This window comes from Oncorhynchus mykiss, chromosome 8, assembly GCF_013265735.2.
Source record: "Oncorhynchus mykiss isolate Arlee chromosome 8, USDA_OmykA_1.1, whole genome shotgun sequence".
Taxonomy (NCBI): Eukaryota; Metazoa; Chordata; class Actinopteri; order Salmoniformes; family Salmonidae; genus Oncorhynchus; species Oncorhynchus mykiss.
Genome location: NC_048572.1, coordinates 51,418,489 through 51,432,559, shown reverse-complemented (window position 1 = coordinate 51,432,559; position 14,071 = coordinate 51,418,489). Strand labels below are relative to the sequence as shown.

The window sequence follows — 14,071 nt, the reverse complement described above, 5'->3', positions numbered from 1 at the left end:
CTCCGTGGGCTTTTGGAGTTGCCTACACGCGATCAAGCTAAATAATAGGCCTGCACTTGATTTAGGCTACATTATTGCAATGCGAACTGTATCTAATCAGTGATAGATGAGCTAGCCCCTCTACTTATTTGCCCAGACAGAGATTTAACCGAATATACAGACGGCGATTCACTGAAACAAAATCACATTGATTGATTAAGAGAAGTCACAGGCGACTGAAGAGGAAAAGAATCCACTTGTTATATGCTACATACAGTAACATGCTTGGCAAAATGCTCTGATCAGTGCTAACAAATGAGCCAACGAGACAAGATGATCATGAGCAGCACCTCAATTTGGCTAACATTTCCACAGCCTAATTGCAGCCCAACCAATATCCAAACAAAGATTTAGTGAAAAGAAAGAAATCGCACATTGATTGATTTATCAAGACGAGTCTCCGCGCTTGTCTCAAAGCAGCGCGAAATGGCGCCAAAACAGTTGATCACACTATCGCTTCAAATGTATTATAATACAATTTAAAAGGCTGATTGAGCACCTTTTTAATGAAGAATGTGTTTGTTTTCCATGACTGTGTTTTGCTTTTTGTGTATTGATGTGAATATTGGCATGTGTATTTATGTGTATATATGTGTTTTGATGTGTATACGGGGTTCATCTGTAAAAGGGCAATTCCACAGTAACAGAGTGACGCTGAGACTCACTTTCTCACATTAAAATGTATGCCAAGCAAAAACCATTGATTGCAAAGTTTAACAAACCATACACCTATGAGAGTCTACTTTTAACAATTGCTACTGACAATTTTACTAAAACACATTTACTTGAGCAACAGCGCCAATGCAAAGTTTGGTAACAAAATGACAGTAAAATCTCTCAGTTTTTTATGTGACCACATTTTCCAAACTCTTTGTTAAATATCTAGTCCGACTTAAGATTCAAAGATGTCCGCAGAAAGAATGGGGTGTCAGCTACAACATGACACCTTGAGTTTGAAAAAAATCTACTTTGATTTATTGAACTAAGTGGTAACAGAATGACGGTAACAGAACGACACCATGGGTCCTGGATCTGTACTATACAGAAATGTATAATTGTGAATGTCATTCTCTTCATGGTGATGCATCCTAAATAGGTACACAAAGGTAGAACATTTTTTGTTTGAGTATTATTCTACCCACTGGCGATTATTCTAATGAGATCTGCCTCCCAAACAAGACCCAATTTGGTTGGTCCAGACTAGAGGTCGACCGATTAATCGGAATGGCCGATTAATTAGGGCCGATTTCAAGTTTTCATAACAATCGGAAATCGGTAACTTTGGACACCGATTTTTTATTTTTTTTACACCTTTATTTCATCTTTATTTAACTAGGCAAGTCAGTTAAGAAAACATTCTTATTTTCAATGACGGCCTAGGAACAGTGGGTTAACTGCCTTGTTCAGGGGCAGAACAACAGATTTTTACCTTGTCAGCTCAGGGATTCAATATTGCAACCTTACGGTTAACTAGTCCAACGCTCTAACCGCCTGCCTCACGAGGAGCCCGCCTGTTACACGAATGCAGTAAGAAGCCAAGGTAAGTTGCTAGCTAGCATTAAACTTAATCAATCATAATCACTAGTTATAACTACACATGGTTGATGACTAGTTTATCTAGCGTGTCCTGCGTTGCATATAATTGATGCAGTGCGCATTCGCGAAAAAGGACTGTTGTTGCTCCAACGTGTACCTAACCATAAACACCAATGCCTTTCTTAAAATCAATACACAGAAGTATATATTTTTAAACCTGCATATTTAGCTAAAAGAAATCCAGGTTAGCAGGCAATATTAACCAGGTGAAATTGAGTCACTTCTCTTGCGTTCATTGCACGCAGAGTCAGTGTATATGCAACAGTTTGGGCCACCTGGCTCATTGCAAACTAATTTGCCAGAGTTTTACATAATTATGACATAACATTGAAGGTTGTGCAATGTAACAGGAATATTTAGACTGATGGATGCCACCCGTTAGATAAAATACGGAACGGTTCCGTACTTCACTGAAAGAATAAACGTCTTGTTTTCGAGATGATCGTTTCCGGATTCGACCATATTAATGACCTAAGGCTCGTATTTCTGTGTGTTATTATGTTATAATTAAGTCTATGATTTGATAGAGCAGTCTGACTGAGCGATAGTAGGCACCAGCAGGCTCGTAAGCATTCATTCAATTCATGCACTTTTGTGCGTTTTGCCAGCAGCTCTTTGCTGTGCTTCAAGCATTGCGCTGTTTATGACTTCAAGCCTATCAACTCCCGAGATTAGGCTGGTGTAACAGAAGTGAAATGGCTAGCTAGTTAGCGGGGTGTGCGCTACTAGCGTTTCAAACGTCACTTGCTCTGAGACTTGGAGTGGTTGTTCCCCTTGCTCTGCATGGGTTACGCTGCTTCGAGGGTGGCTGTTGTCGATGTGTTCCTGGTTCGAGCCCAGGTAGGAGGGAGGAGAGGTACAGAAGCTATACTGTTACACTGGCAATACTAAAGTGCCTATAAGAACATCCAATAGTCAAAGGTATATGAAATACAAATGGTATAGAGAGAACTAGTCCTATAATTCCTATAATAACTACAACCTAAAACGTCTTACCTGGGAATATTGAAGACTGATGTTAAAAGGAACCACCAGCCTTCATATGTTCTCATGTTCTGAGCAAGGAACTTAAATGTTAGCTTTCTTACATGGCACATATTGCAGTTTTACTTTCTTCTCCAACACTTAGTTTTTGCATTATTTAAACCAAATTGAACATGTTTCATTATTTGAGGCGAAATTGATTTTATTGATGTATTATATTAAGTTCAAATAAGTGTTCATTCAGTATTGTTGTAATTGTCATTATTACAAATACATTTTAAAAATCGGCCGATAAATCGGTATCGGCTTTTTTTGTCCTCCAATAATCGGTATCGGCGTTGAAAAATCATAATCAGTTGACCTCTAGTCCAGACCGGACAAAACTTTACCAACCATAGATATCTATGCTTCACAAGTTTTCACAATACAGTAAAGAAAATAAAAGTTGAGTATAGGGCTGTGACGGTCATGGAATTTTGGATGATGGTAATAGGCCCGCCAAATGACCATGGTCTCCGTAATAACGGTTAGAATAGCAAAAAGGAAAGAAGAAGAATTTACAAATGAGTTTACCTGCCAAATTGCCAAGGTTAGAAGTTCCAAACCCAATCTATTCATCATTTGCTGCAACACCTTGCTTGTTTTAAAAAATGGGGCAACAAAGTTTAATCACGTTGTTAAGAGTCCATGTTATCTCAGAAACAGACTCAACCGCACGAATGCCCGCCGGCCCCTCTTCAGTCAGCTGTCAATTCAAAATGATTACATACAGTACCAGTCAAAACTTGAGACATCAAAATGATGAAATAACACATATGGAATCATGTAGTAACCAAAAAAGTGTTAAACAAATCTAAATATATTTGATATTTGAGATTATTCAAAGTAGCCACCCTTTGCCTTAATGACATTTTTTTCTTTTCGGTTATGACGGTTATTTTATTTTGTCCATAACCGTCAGTCACATGGTTATACGGTAATTGTGCCAGCCTTAGTAAACTATACAGTACAGCACAGCACAGGGAAATGATTGGAAAACGTATCCATGCCTTCATTTCCCAAAAATATAAGACTCTTCACTTTCATTTTACACCAAATTCTATATGCTCCTATAGATATAGGATTTGAAGGCAGTTTGCTACTTAAGGAAAATAACCCTGCTGTAACATAACATGTTCATTATTATGTGGATTACAGTTAATGGACATTCTTGTAGGGGTTGATACATTTTTGTCAGGGCAAATCAAGTCAAATTTCAAAGTGAAATTAAAAACTTTAGAAGCCTTTTAAAAAAAAAACAAACAGGCTACGTTTCCTGCTGAGCAGGAACATTCTCAGCAACAAAAGTGATCAAATTATGATCCTACATCTGTATGAACTTCATGTTGGTGCTCACGGGTCCTTTTACATGGAAATTGTCATGCCCTGATCTGTTTCACCTGTCCTTGTGATTGTCTGCACCTTCTCCAGGTGTCGCTTTTCCCCCAGTGTATTTATCCCTGTGTTTCCTGTCTCTCTGTGCCAGTTCGTCTTGTATGTTTCCAAGTCAGCCAGCAGTTTTCCCGTTCTCCTGCCTTTGCCTTCGCCTTTTTCTAGTCCTCCCGGTTTTGACCCTTGCCTGTTTCTGGACTTGCCTGCCTGACCATTCTGCCTGCCTTGAGCACAAGCCTGTGTACCACTCTGTACCTCCTGGACTCTGCTCTGGTTTTGACCTTTTTGCCTGTCCATGACATTTATCTTGCCTATCCCTTTAGATTAATAAACATTGTAAGACTCCAACCATCTGCCTCCTGTGTCTGCATTTGGGTCTCACCTTGTGCCTTGATAGAAATTACCAAAAGAGACATTGGTTTCAGCATGACTCCCTGTCAAAATAAAGGTTCAATAAAATCTATTAGTGATTTTGGAATGTACTAATAGAGTAATTATACACCTTTGGCAGCGATTATAGCCTTGAGTATTTTGGGGTATGATGCTACAAGCTTGAGAATCTTGTTTCTCATGGTCTGAGAGTCTTTTAGGTGCCTTTGGCAAACTCCAAGCGGGCTGTCAGGTGCCTTTTACTGAGGCATGGCTTCTGTCTTGCCACTCCACTATAAAGAACAGATTGGTGGAGTGCTGCAGAGACGGTTGTCCTTCTGGAAGGTTCTCCCACAGATCTCCACAGAGGAACTCTGGAGCTCTGTCAGAGTGACCATTGGGTTGTAGGTCACCTACCTGACCAAGGCCCTTCTCCCCCGATGGCTCAGTTTGGCCCGGCGGCCAGCTCTAGGAAGAATCTTGGTGGTTCCAAACTTCTTCCATTTAAGAATGATGGAGGCCACTGTGTTCTCGGGGACCTTCAATGCTGTAAAACTGTCTTGGTATCCTTACGTCAGATCTGTGCCTCGACACAATCCTGTCTCGGAGCTCTACAGACAACTCCTTAGATCTCATGGCATGGTGGGACTGTGGGACCTTAAATAGACAGGTGTGTGCCTTTCCAAATCATGTCCAATCAACAGAATTTGCCACAGGTGGACTCCAAGTTGTAGAAAAATCTCAAGGATGATTAATGGAAACAGGATGCAACTTAGTTCAATTTAAAGTCTCATAGCAAAGGGTCTGAATACTTTTGTAAATAAGTTTATTCATATTTTTATAAATTTGCCAACATTTCTAAAAACCTGTTCGCTTTGTCATTATGGGGTATTGTGTGAAGATTGAGGACATGAGAAGAGTTCCACGCACTAACATACAAAGAACATTGTAGATTAGAGGTCCTGTATCCACAGGCTTAACACATTAGTTCAATTCAGATTGAGAATAATTTACTGTAGGCCCAATACTAAATCAAACATGCTTTAGAAGCATTGTTTTTGACAAGAAACCTAAAAGCCGGGCACAGCTTTCGATTGGATAGCATCCCAAGTGTACCACTCTCTACCTACGCATTTGCTTTCCATGTACATGTACCGTTTAAGTCTCCCCTTGCTGCTATAACTCAAATCTGGCAATTTGATGGGCTTCTTGAGGCAGCAAGAACACTGACTAGCTGTCTTCACATTCAACAAGAGCCAAGACAAAAAGCCCATCTAAGGGTCCAGGTTGATTCTTTTACGTTAGATCCAACGCTCTGTGTGCATAGAGGTAACATAAACTCTACTCCAACTGAACTCTCCACAGACCCTAGCGAGGCTCATTATTACTTAACATGTGTTTGCCTGGGAAGAGTTCCACGCACTAACACACAAAGAACATCAGTGTAGATTAGAGGTCCTGTATCCACAGGCTTAACACATGAGTTAAATTCAGATTGAGAATTAACTGTAGGCCCATTACTAAATACATTTTTAAAAACGCTTTAGACGCGAATGAAGTATATATCGTTTTTGACAGAAACCTGAAAGCCGGACACAGCTTTTGATTGAACAGCGTCCCAAATGTACAGCTCTCTACCTACGCATTTGCCCTTCATGTACATGTACCGTTTAAAAGTCTCCCCTTGATGCTATAACTCAAATGTACACCCCCCCCCCCCCATCATAAAACTGGCAGTGATGATACCTCCCCCAGGGCCAAAAAAAACTGTGCTCAAACGGGAACTTGTTGTCCTTACAGCATCTCATTCACCGCCCATGGTGTATACTGTTTTTGATCACTGGAGCAAACATGCTCACTGCTGCTATGGGAGCACACATGCTAATATTTAATTCACTTTGTTGAGATGGGCTGCTATGGAAGGAAAGCCTCTCCTCGTATTCATTTCACACTCCCATCCACAAACAGATTAAATATTCAAAGGTGTAACATCTCTCCACTGATGTTGTGCATGGTCGGCTACATACAACAAATGGGTATTTTGACTGTAAACAGCAAATTCGTAGTGCAAATTCAGAGTGCTTAGGCCTACTGTATGACTATCTCGCTGTCTAGTTTGCGTGTGAGAGCGTCTTCCTTTTCCTCTACACACAATTGCAAGATTGAGCAATGTTATCTTTGACGCTTGTTGAACCGCTTTAATCAACTCAAGCAGACCCCAATTCAACGTTCTCCTTCTGGCTATTTGCATCTGCGCATATGGTTCCATTCATAATTATGAGTATTTACTGTATGCTCTACAGAGAAGAGATAAATAAAGCGTGCGCCGATATGGAGATGCTCTTCCGTAGCTATTTGTGTGGAAATGATTGGATATTAGTGTGTTCTTCTGCAGCCATGCATACCTAGTGAGCTATTTCTGTAGGATGTTAAGGTTTTCTGAGCTATTACGTAATTGCAGCTACGTCCCAATACCATGCGACTCTGAAAATAGCACAAGTGCACAACATCACTGTTATAGGGGTTAGTCATAAAGAAGATGACAGGGTCAGTGAGTCACATGTCCATTGCATGGGTGACTAGGAGGCCAGAGCTTATGTCACTAGCTAAACTCATGGACAGACCCAAGGACACAGTTGGACATTGCACTCAAATCCACCCAAAAAAATTTGACTGACATACATACTGGTGTTGAAAAAATACATATCCTAATGGAAACCAACGTGAATGAATGAACCAACGTGAATCCATGAATTCCAATGAATCTATTGGAGTGAACTAAACGGCACTGTACCTCACTCAAATGAATTGGATTAATTCGAAGGACAAAAAGTAAATAAATAGACAAAACAAAAGTAACGGAAACCAACTGCCAATTCAAGAACCAAATTCCAATGAAATCTCTTGGAATCCACCATACTGACAACGAGGCATAGATCCCGACAAACCTTAAAACCCATAATACACTTCAACTACTCGAACCTGCCCCCGTCCTCAGAGGACAGACATTAGTTAACAACCCAGTGTTGTGTAAGTGAAGTTGTTGGTCGGTGGGAAAACTGGCTGATCATCAGCCTATGAAAATCTCTGTGAGACCAGCTAGGGAGGCTGCCGCTGCATTGATTTAGACGCTGGCACCATAATTGATGAGCGATAACACTGGCTGGCGTCCAAGAGAAGCACATTTTACTCAGGGAAGGAAAGGCAGGCAGGGAACGTGGCGGAATTTGGAGAGAAATATATAAAGGAGCTGGTAGAGTCTAAATGAAGTTACCTTGGTTTAGGTTTTCTTTAAGTATGGTACATGGGATACTTTGACATGGACCATACCATTACAACCAATCACAAATTATTGGCATAAAAACCATATTCAAGATATCAGATTGACAATTCATAAATACACAGACTTCAATTAAAAGTGTAGGACCCTGCACAAAGCAGAAATGAATCCGGTGACATTTATCTCTCCCTGGGATTTGACCAGTTTGGCATAACCCAACACAGAGGATAATGCCCCGTTCATGTGCTAGTCGGAACTAGGAAACTCTGAAATGTCCGACCTGCTAAACTACAGTAGTTGGCCAAAGCACAAGTAGAAATACAACCAGTTAGCAAGTCGACTAACCCATGAACTCAGCACAAACCGCGGACCTGGTTTGCCAACCCTCCTGATGTACAGTACCAGTCAAAAGTTTGGACACACCTACTCATTCCAGTGTTTGTCTTTATTTTTACTATTATTGTAACAGACATCAAAACTAGGAAATAACAAATATGGAATCATGTAGTAACCAAAAAAGTGATAAATCAAAAAAGCCCCCCTTTGCCTTGATGACAGCTTTGCACACTCTTGGTTGAAGTGAAGCTGGTTGAGAGAATGCTTGTCTGTGGATATTTTGTCTGAAATGTCAAGCAGCTGAAGGAAAAACTGCCCAGACAACAGGTAGAGCTAGCTCAAATGTAATTATATTCAACAGTCTGGCTTGTAAGGAAATATTACATGATTTTGCACTTCAATATTTTAGGCTGTATATACCAATTACATTGTGTATTACAGTCTGCTTGATCAGACAAAGCTAAAGGCAACTTGCCTACATGTATCTTTGGCCTGTCATTTTGTATGTGTCCAATGACACACACAATTGACTGGTATTGATTGGCTAGAGAGAAAGCTTCAGGATATTAGAGGATTTGTTTATTCTTTCCTCTTTAAATTGCCAGAGATATTGGCTTTTCCCTAGAGGATGACATTTATAGACTGACGCTAAAGTTTTTTACACTGAGCATGTTGTAATGTTTGGCACCTATTTTGAACATATATGAAAACAGTCAGTATATAACCTCCCCATCAGTGTAATGTCAAAGACACTGATAACTAGTTCCTATCTGTGGTACTTTGTGTACCTTGTGTACTTTGTGAGAAGCAAAATACAGTATGTGGGTGTTTTATTTAGGATGAATCCTTTGTCATATTGAGCTGTGTCATGGGCTTGGTCAAGCAACCCAACATAATGAAATACTCAACTAGTGGGTGTGACAACGCAGCAAAAGGTACTTGACAATAGCGACGGGGATGCAGCTGCAATGACGTGTGACCCATATGGGTGACACGTGGGAGGACCGAAAATGCATGGGGCGTCCCTGCTTTCCTTTGTGGGGAAAGCTATACCAATGGAACTGTTGCTGTGTGTGTGTTGTGTGTATGTTCTCATTAGTCCGTTTTCCTAGAATAAATCCAATGCGTGACTCAACCACAGCACAATACAGTGGTGTGATACAAAACAGGCCGTACCCGAATAGTATGAACATAAATGGTAACTTTGTATCCAAACAATCGATCTACTCTATCCATTTTCAATTGTGGCAACAGAGGCGGTTTAACAAAACAAAACTATTTTTAAGCCTATCACAGTTAAAACCTGCAATGAAAATAACAGATTTTTGAATACGCCATGCCATTGGCAAAATAAAGCTGCGCCTCATCTTATTATACAATGTAATATTCATATTCAAACATAATCGCATTTTTGGCAGTTCATCATGGCTTGCAAACACCCACATTCTTTGGAAACATCTAGGCTGCTAGTCTGATTAATCAGGCTGTAATACGCAATTCATTGGTATATACAGCCTGAAACTAATGCCTGCAAAATTGTGTAAATGTTCCTTACAAGCCAGAATACAATTATATCTAAACTTATTCTACCGGTTGTCTGGGCGGTTTATCCTTCAAGCTGTTCGAAATTTGAGACAACATTTCCACGGGAAAGTATTGTTTACCTGACTTTCTGTAGAGCCTGTAGGTATATGGTTCAGTGACATCTGCTGATGGCTTTTTAAATTAATTGGATTGATTGAGTTCAGCACCAAGGTAAAATGCATTTTATATTGGATATTTGGTTTTCTCTTGTCAATTTCTATTGAACCAAGCATGCCATGACATTTTATTTATTTAAATAGGCAAGTCAATTAAGAACAAATTCTTATTTACAATGACAGCCTACCCCAGCGTAACCCTAACGACACTGGCCCAATTGTGACTGCCCTATGGGACTCCCAATTACATACAGCCGGTTGTGATACAGCCTGGATTTGAACCAGGGTCTGTAGTAACACCTCTAGCACTGAGATGCAGTGTCTTAGTGCGCTGCACCACTCGGGAGCCTGACATTGACAATGATATATTCGGACTCCTTTTTTGTGTGAATTTCATTATTAGTTTTTTTATTCTGATTTACATAAAATATATATATTTTAAACCACCCAACAAAAAAGGTTTTGATTGTTCGCCATCCTCCCTTGATTCAGAATATACAATATTCAGTGTCATGGTAGGCTTGGTTCAATAGCCATTGACGAGAGAAAATCCAATATAAAATTCACTTTACCTAGGTGCCAAACATATACAGTGCAGTGCCTTGCAAAAGTATTCAAGCCCCTTGGATTTCTTCACATTTTATTGTTACCAAGTGGGATAAAATTTGATTTAATTGTCATTTTTTTGTCAGCAATCTACACAAATTGCTATTTTCAAGTCATGCCATAGATTGTCAAGCAGATTTAAGTCAAAACTATAACTTTACCACTCAAGTACATTCACTATCTTCTTGGTAAGCAATTCCAGTGTAGATTTAGCCTTCTGTTGTAGGTTATTGTCCTGCTGAATGGTGAATTCCTCTCCTAGTCTCAGGTGTAAAGCAGACTGAAGCAGGTTTTCCTCTAGGATTTTGCCTGTGCTTGGCTCCATCCCATTTCTTTTTATCCTGAAAAAATCCCCAGTATTTGCCAATGCTTGAAAATACGGCCGCAGTTATTCAGTGATGTGTTGTGTTGGATTTGCCCCCAAACATAAGACTTTGCATTTAGGCCAAAAAGTGTATTCCTTTTTTTGCAGTAATATTTTAGTGCCCAAAGATGCATGTTTAAGAATATTTTTGATTTAGTATACTTGCGTTCTTCTTTTCACTCTGTCATTTAGGTCATTATTGTGGATTCAGTACAATGTTCTTGATCCATTTTCTCCCATCACAGCTTTTAAACTTTGTGGCTGTTTTAAAATCCCAGATGGTCTCATGGTGACATCCCTGAGCAGTTCTCTTCCTGTCCTGCTGCTCAGTTCAGCAGGATGACTGTGTCTTTGATGTGTCTGGGTGGTTTAATACATCATCCACAGCATAATTATTAACTTGACCATGCTTAAAGAGATAGTTATTGTTACCTACCTACCAATCAATGCCCTTCTTTATGAGGCTTTTGAAAATTTCCCTAATCTTAGTAGTTGAATCTGTGCTTGAAATGGAATACTTGACGAAGGGAACCTTTTATTTAACTAGGCAAGTCAGTTCAGAACAAATTCTTATTTACAATGACGGCCTACTCCAGCCAATCACGGCCATATGTGATGCAGACTGAATTTGAACCAGTGACGCCTCTTGCACTGAGATGCAGTGCCTTAGACTGCTGCGCCACTTCGGGAGCCAAACTTACAGATAGATGTAATGTATGGATGGGGGACAGAGGAAAAATTAAAGTAAAAAAATAATGTCAAATCCTATTATTTCACAGAATGAGCCCATGTAACTTATGTGATTTCTTTTAAGCTAAATTTGACACTTTCACCAAATTAGGCTTGTGGAAAATGTACGCAACGACTATATTTGTTAGATTTTATATATATATATATAAATATATATATGCTATAAAAAAACGTATATGAAACCACGTCCACTTTGACATGAAAGTATGTTGTGTAGATTGTTAACAAAAATTGACAATTGCATAAATTTTAATCGCACTTTTGAAACACAATAAAATGTGAAGAAATCCAAGGGGTCTGAATACTTTTGCAAGGCACTGTACCTACCGGACTCCTAAAAAGTCGAGTAAAAAAATATTTCCTGTGGATATTTTGCCTCAAAATCCGAGTACAGATTTTTATATTTATTCAACATTCTGTCTTGTGAGGAATATTTACACGATTTTGCAGTCATTAGTTTCAGGCTGTATATACCAATTAATTGTGTATTAGAACCCGATTAATCGGAATGAGGCTACATGTAAAAAGAAAAGTTCAAGCAAAAGTGTAGTATATTCAAATGATTTGACATACATACCTTCAACAGCTAATACCACGGGAAGCACAAAGCTGCATATCCACAGCAAGTAATCCATTGTCATAAACTAGGATCTTGCAACATTAATAAAGGTTTTGCCTGGACCCTTCAGATGGTGCCACACAATACACAGCACCTAAACCACCCGAGACGTAGAACCTTTTACAAATCTCTTTATTCGCATGTCTTGAATTTATGCAACAAATAAAAACCATCCCATTCCACTAGCCTACATCCAATCGCCGAAAGTAGTCATTTTTGTTATTCATTCAAATCATCGGCCAAATCCACGGAGAAACAGCAAAGCTATGGAGCATTACAATGCGCTTTCTCTCCGCCTTTCTCGCGCTTTATCGATGCCAAATTGTAGTCCAAAAGCGCATCTATACACTCGCACATTGCTCCAAAAATACTGCAAATCTTCTTCTTTTTTTTCTTCGAAAAACTCAGTAATCCACTTCGCTGACTCAGATGTAGCTGTTGCTCCTCAAGGAGTGTTCGTTGGAATGGCAATTGGGACTGCCGAGACAGAGGGGGGCTGGGGCGTGCGGGTGAAGGGGTAAGAAGAGGGGGGTTGTCGGCTGTGGAGCAGCTGCCCTGCTCTGCGAGTCACACCCCTCCCGAGACGCAGAGAGAATGTCGTGAACTTTGGGGACCAGCATCAGAGACAAGATAAAGGCCTTGGTTTATGTGGAGGTTCTGTTCATTCAAATCCGAACCTGTCTGAATCAATCCATTTTCGATACAAAACGAACTGTGGATAGGTGACGAATGTCGATATCTACGCCTCGTTTTGAAATGGATAGATAGCGCCTCCCGCGGGTTATTGAGTGTCCAATCATATTTTATTTGTCACATGCTTTGTAAACAACAGGTGTAGACTAACAGTGGAATGCTTACTTACGGGTCCTTTTCCAACCATGCAGAGATAATTAAAGATAAAAATGAAAAATAAATCGAAATTGTGACAATAGGAATAAATAGACAGTGAATAATGAATGATAATAATGAGTAAAATAACATGGCTATATACAGGGAGTACCAGTACAGAGTCCATGTTCTGGGGTATGAGGTAATTGAGGTGTATATGTACATATAGGTAGGAGTAAACTGACTAGGCAACAACATAGTAGACAGTAGCAGCAGCGTATGTGGTGAGTGTGAAAGTGTGTGTGGCATCAGTATGCATGTGTGAGAATATTATGTTTGTGTGGTGTGTGTATTTGTGTTTTGTGGTGTCAGTGTAAGTATGTTTGAGTGTGCGGGTAGAGTCCAGTGTGAGGACATAGAGTCAGTGCAAGTAGTCCGGGTAGCCATTGATGAGCTATTTAGCAGTTTTCTTGGCTTGGGGGTAGAAGCTGTTCAGGGTCTTGTTGGTTCCAGACTTGATGCAGTGGTACTGCTTGCCGTGTGGTAGCAGAAAGAACAGTTTATGACTTGGGTGGCTGGAGTCTTTGACAATTTCTCGGGCCTTCCTCTGACACCGCCTGGTATAGAGGTCCTAGATGGCAGGGCCATACACACCACCCTCTGTACCGTCTTGTGGTCGGGTTCCTTGCAGTTGCCGTACCAGGCGACGATGCAGCCAGTCAAGATGCTCTCAATGGTGCAACTATAGAACTTTTTGAGGATCTCGGGGGCCATGCCAAATCCTTTCAGCCTCCTGAGGGGGAAGAGGTGCTGTCGTACTCTCTTCACAACTGTGTGGGTGTGTGTGGACCATGTTAATTCCTTAGTGATGTGGACACCGAGGACCTTGAAGCTCTAGACCCACTCCACTACAACCCCTCTGTTTCCTGTAGTCCATAATCAGCTCCTTTGTTTTGTGGACGTTGAGGGAGAGGTTGTTGTCCTGGCACAACACTGCCTATAGGAGGCTCATCGTCATCGGGGATCAGTCCTACCACCGTCGTTCCGTCAGCAAACTCGATGGCTACTATAGCCTTTAACACTATAGCCCATAGAAACACCTTGAATAACACATTCATAAATGGCAAAAAAGACAGTCAAAATCATAAGGAATAAGGTTTTTGAAATGT

At 40.3% G+C, this 14,071-nt stretch overlaps 1 protein-coding gene across 1 annotated transcript in view; it reads right to left on the bottom strand.

The window, feature by feature from the left end:
* The window catches only part of ephb3a (eph receptor B3a), a 45,504-nt gene extending 32,676 nt beyond the window's left edge, over nucleotides 1–12,828 (bottom strand). The window contains exon 1 of the mRNA XM_036985602.1: nucleotides 12,033–12,828. Within this exon, the coding sequence (XP_036841497.1) occupies nucleotides 12,033–12,096 (64 nt within the window). The 5' untranslated portion in view covers nucleotides 12,097–12,828. The remainder of the gene's footprint in view (nucleotides 1–12,032) is intronic.
* Nucleotides 12,829–14,071: the final 1,243 nt, after the last annotated feature.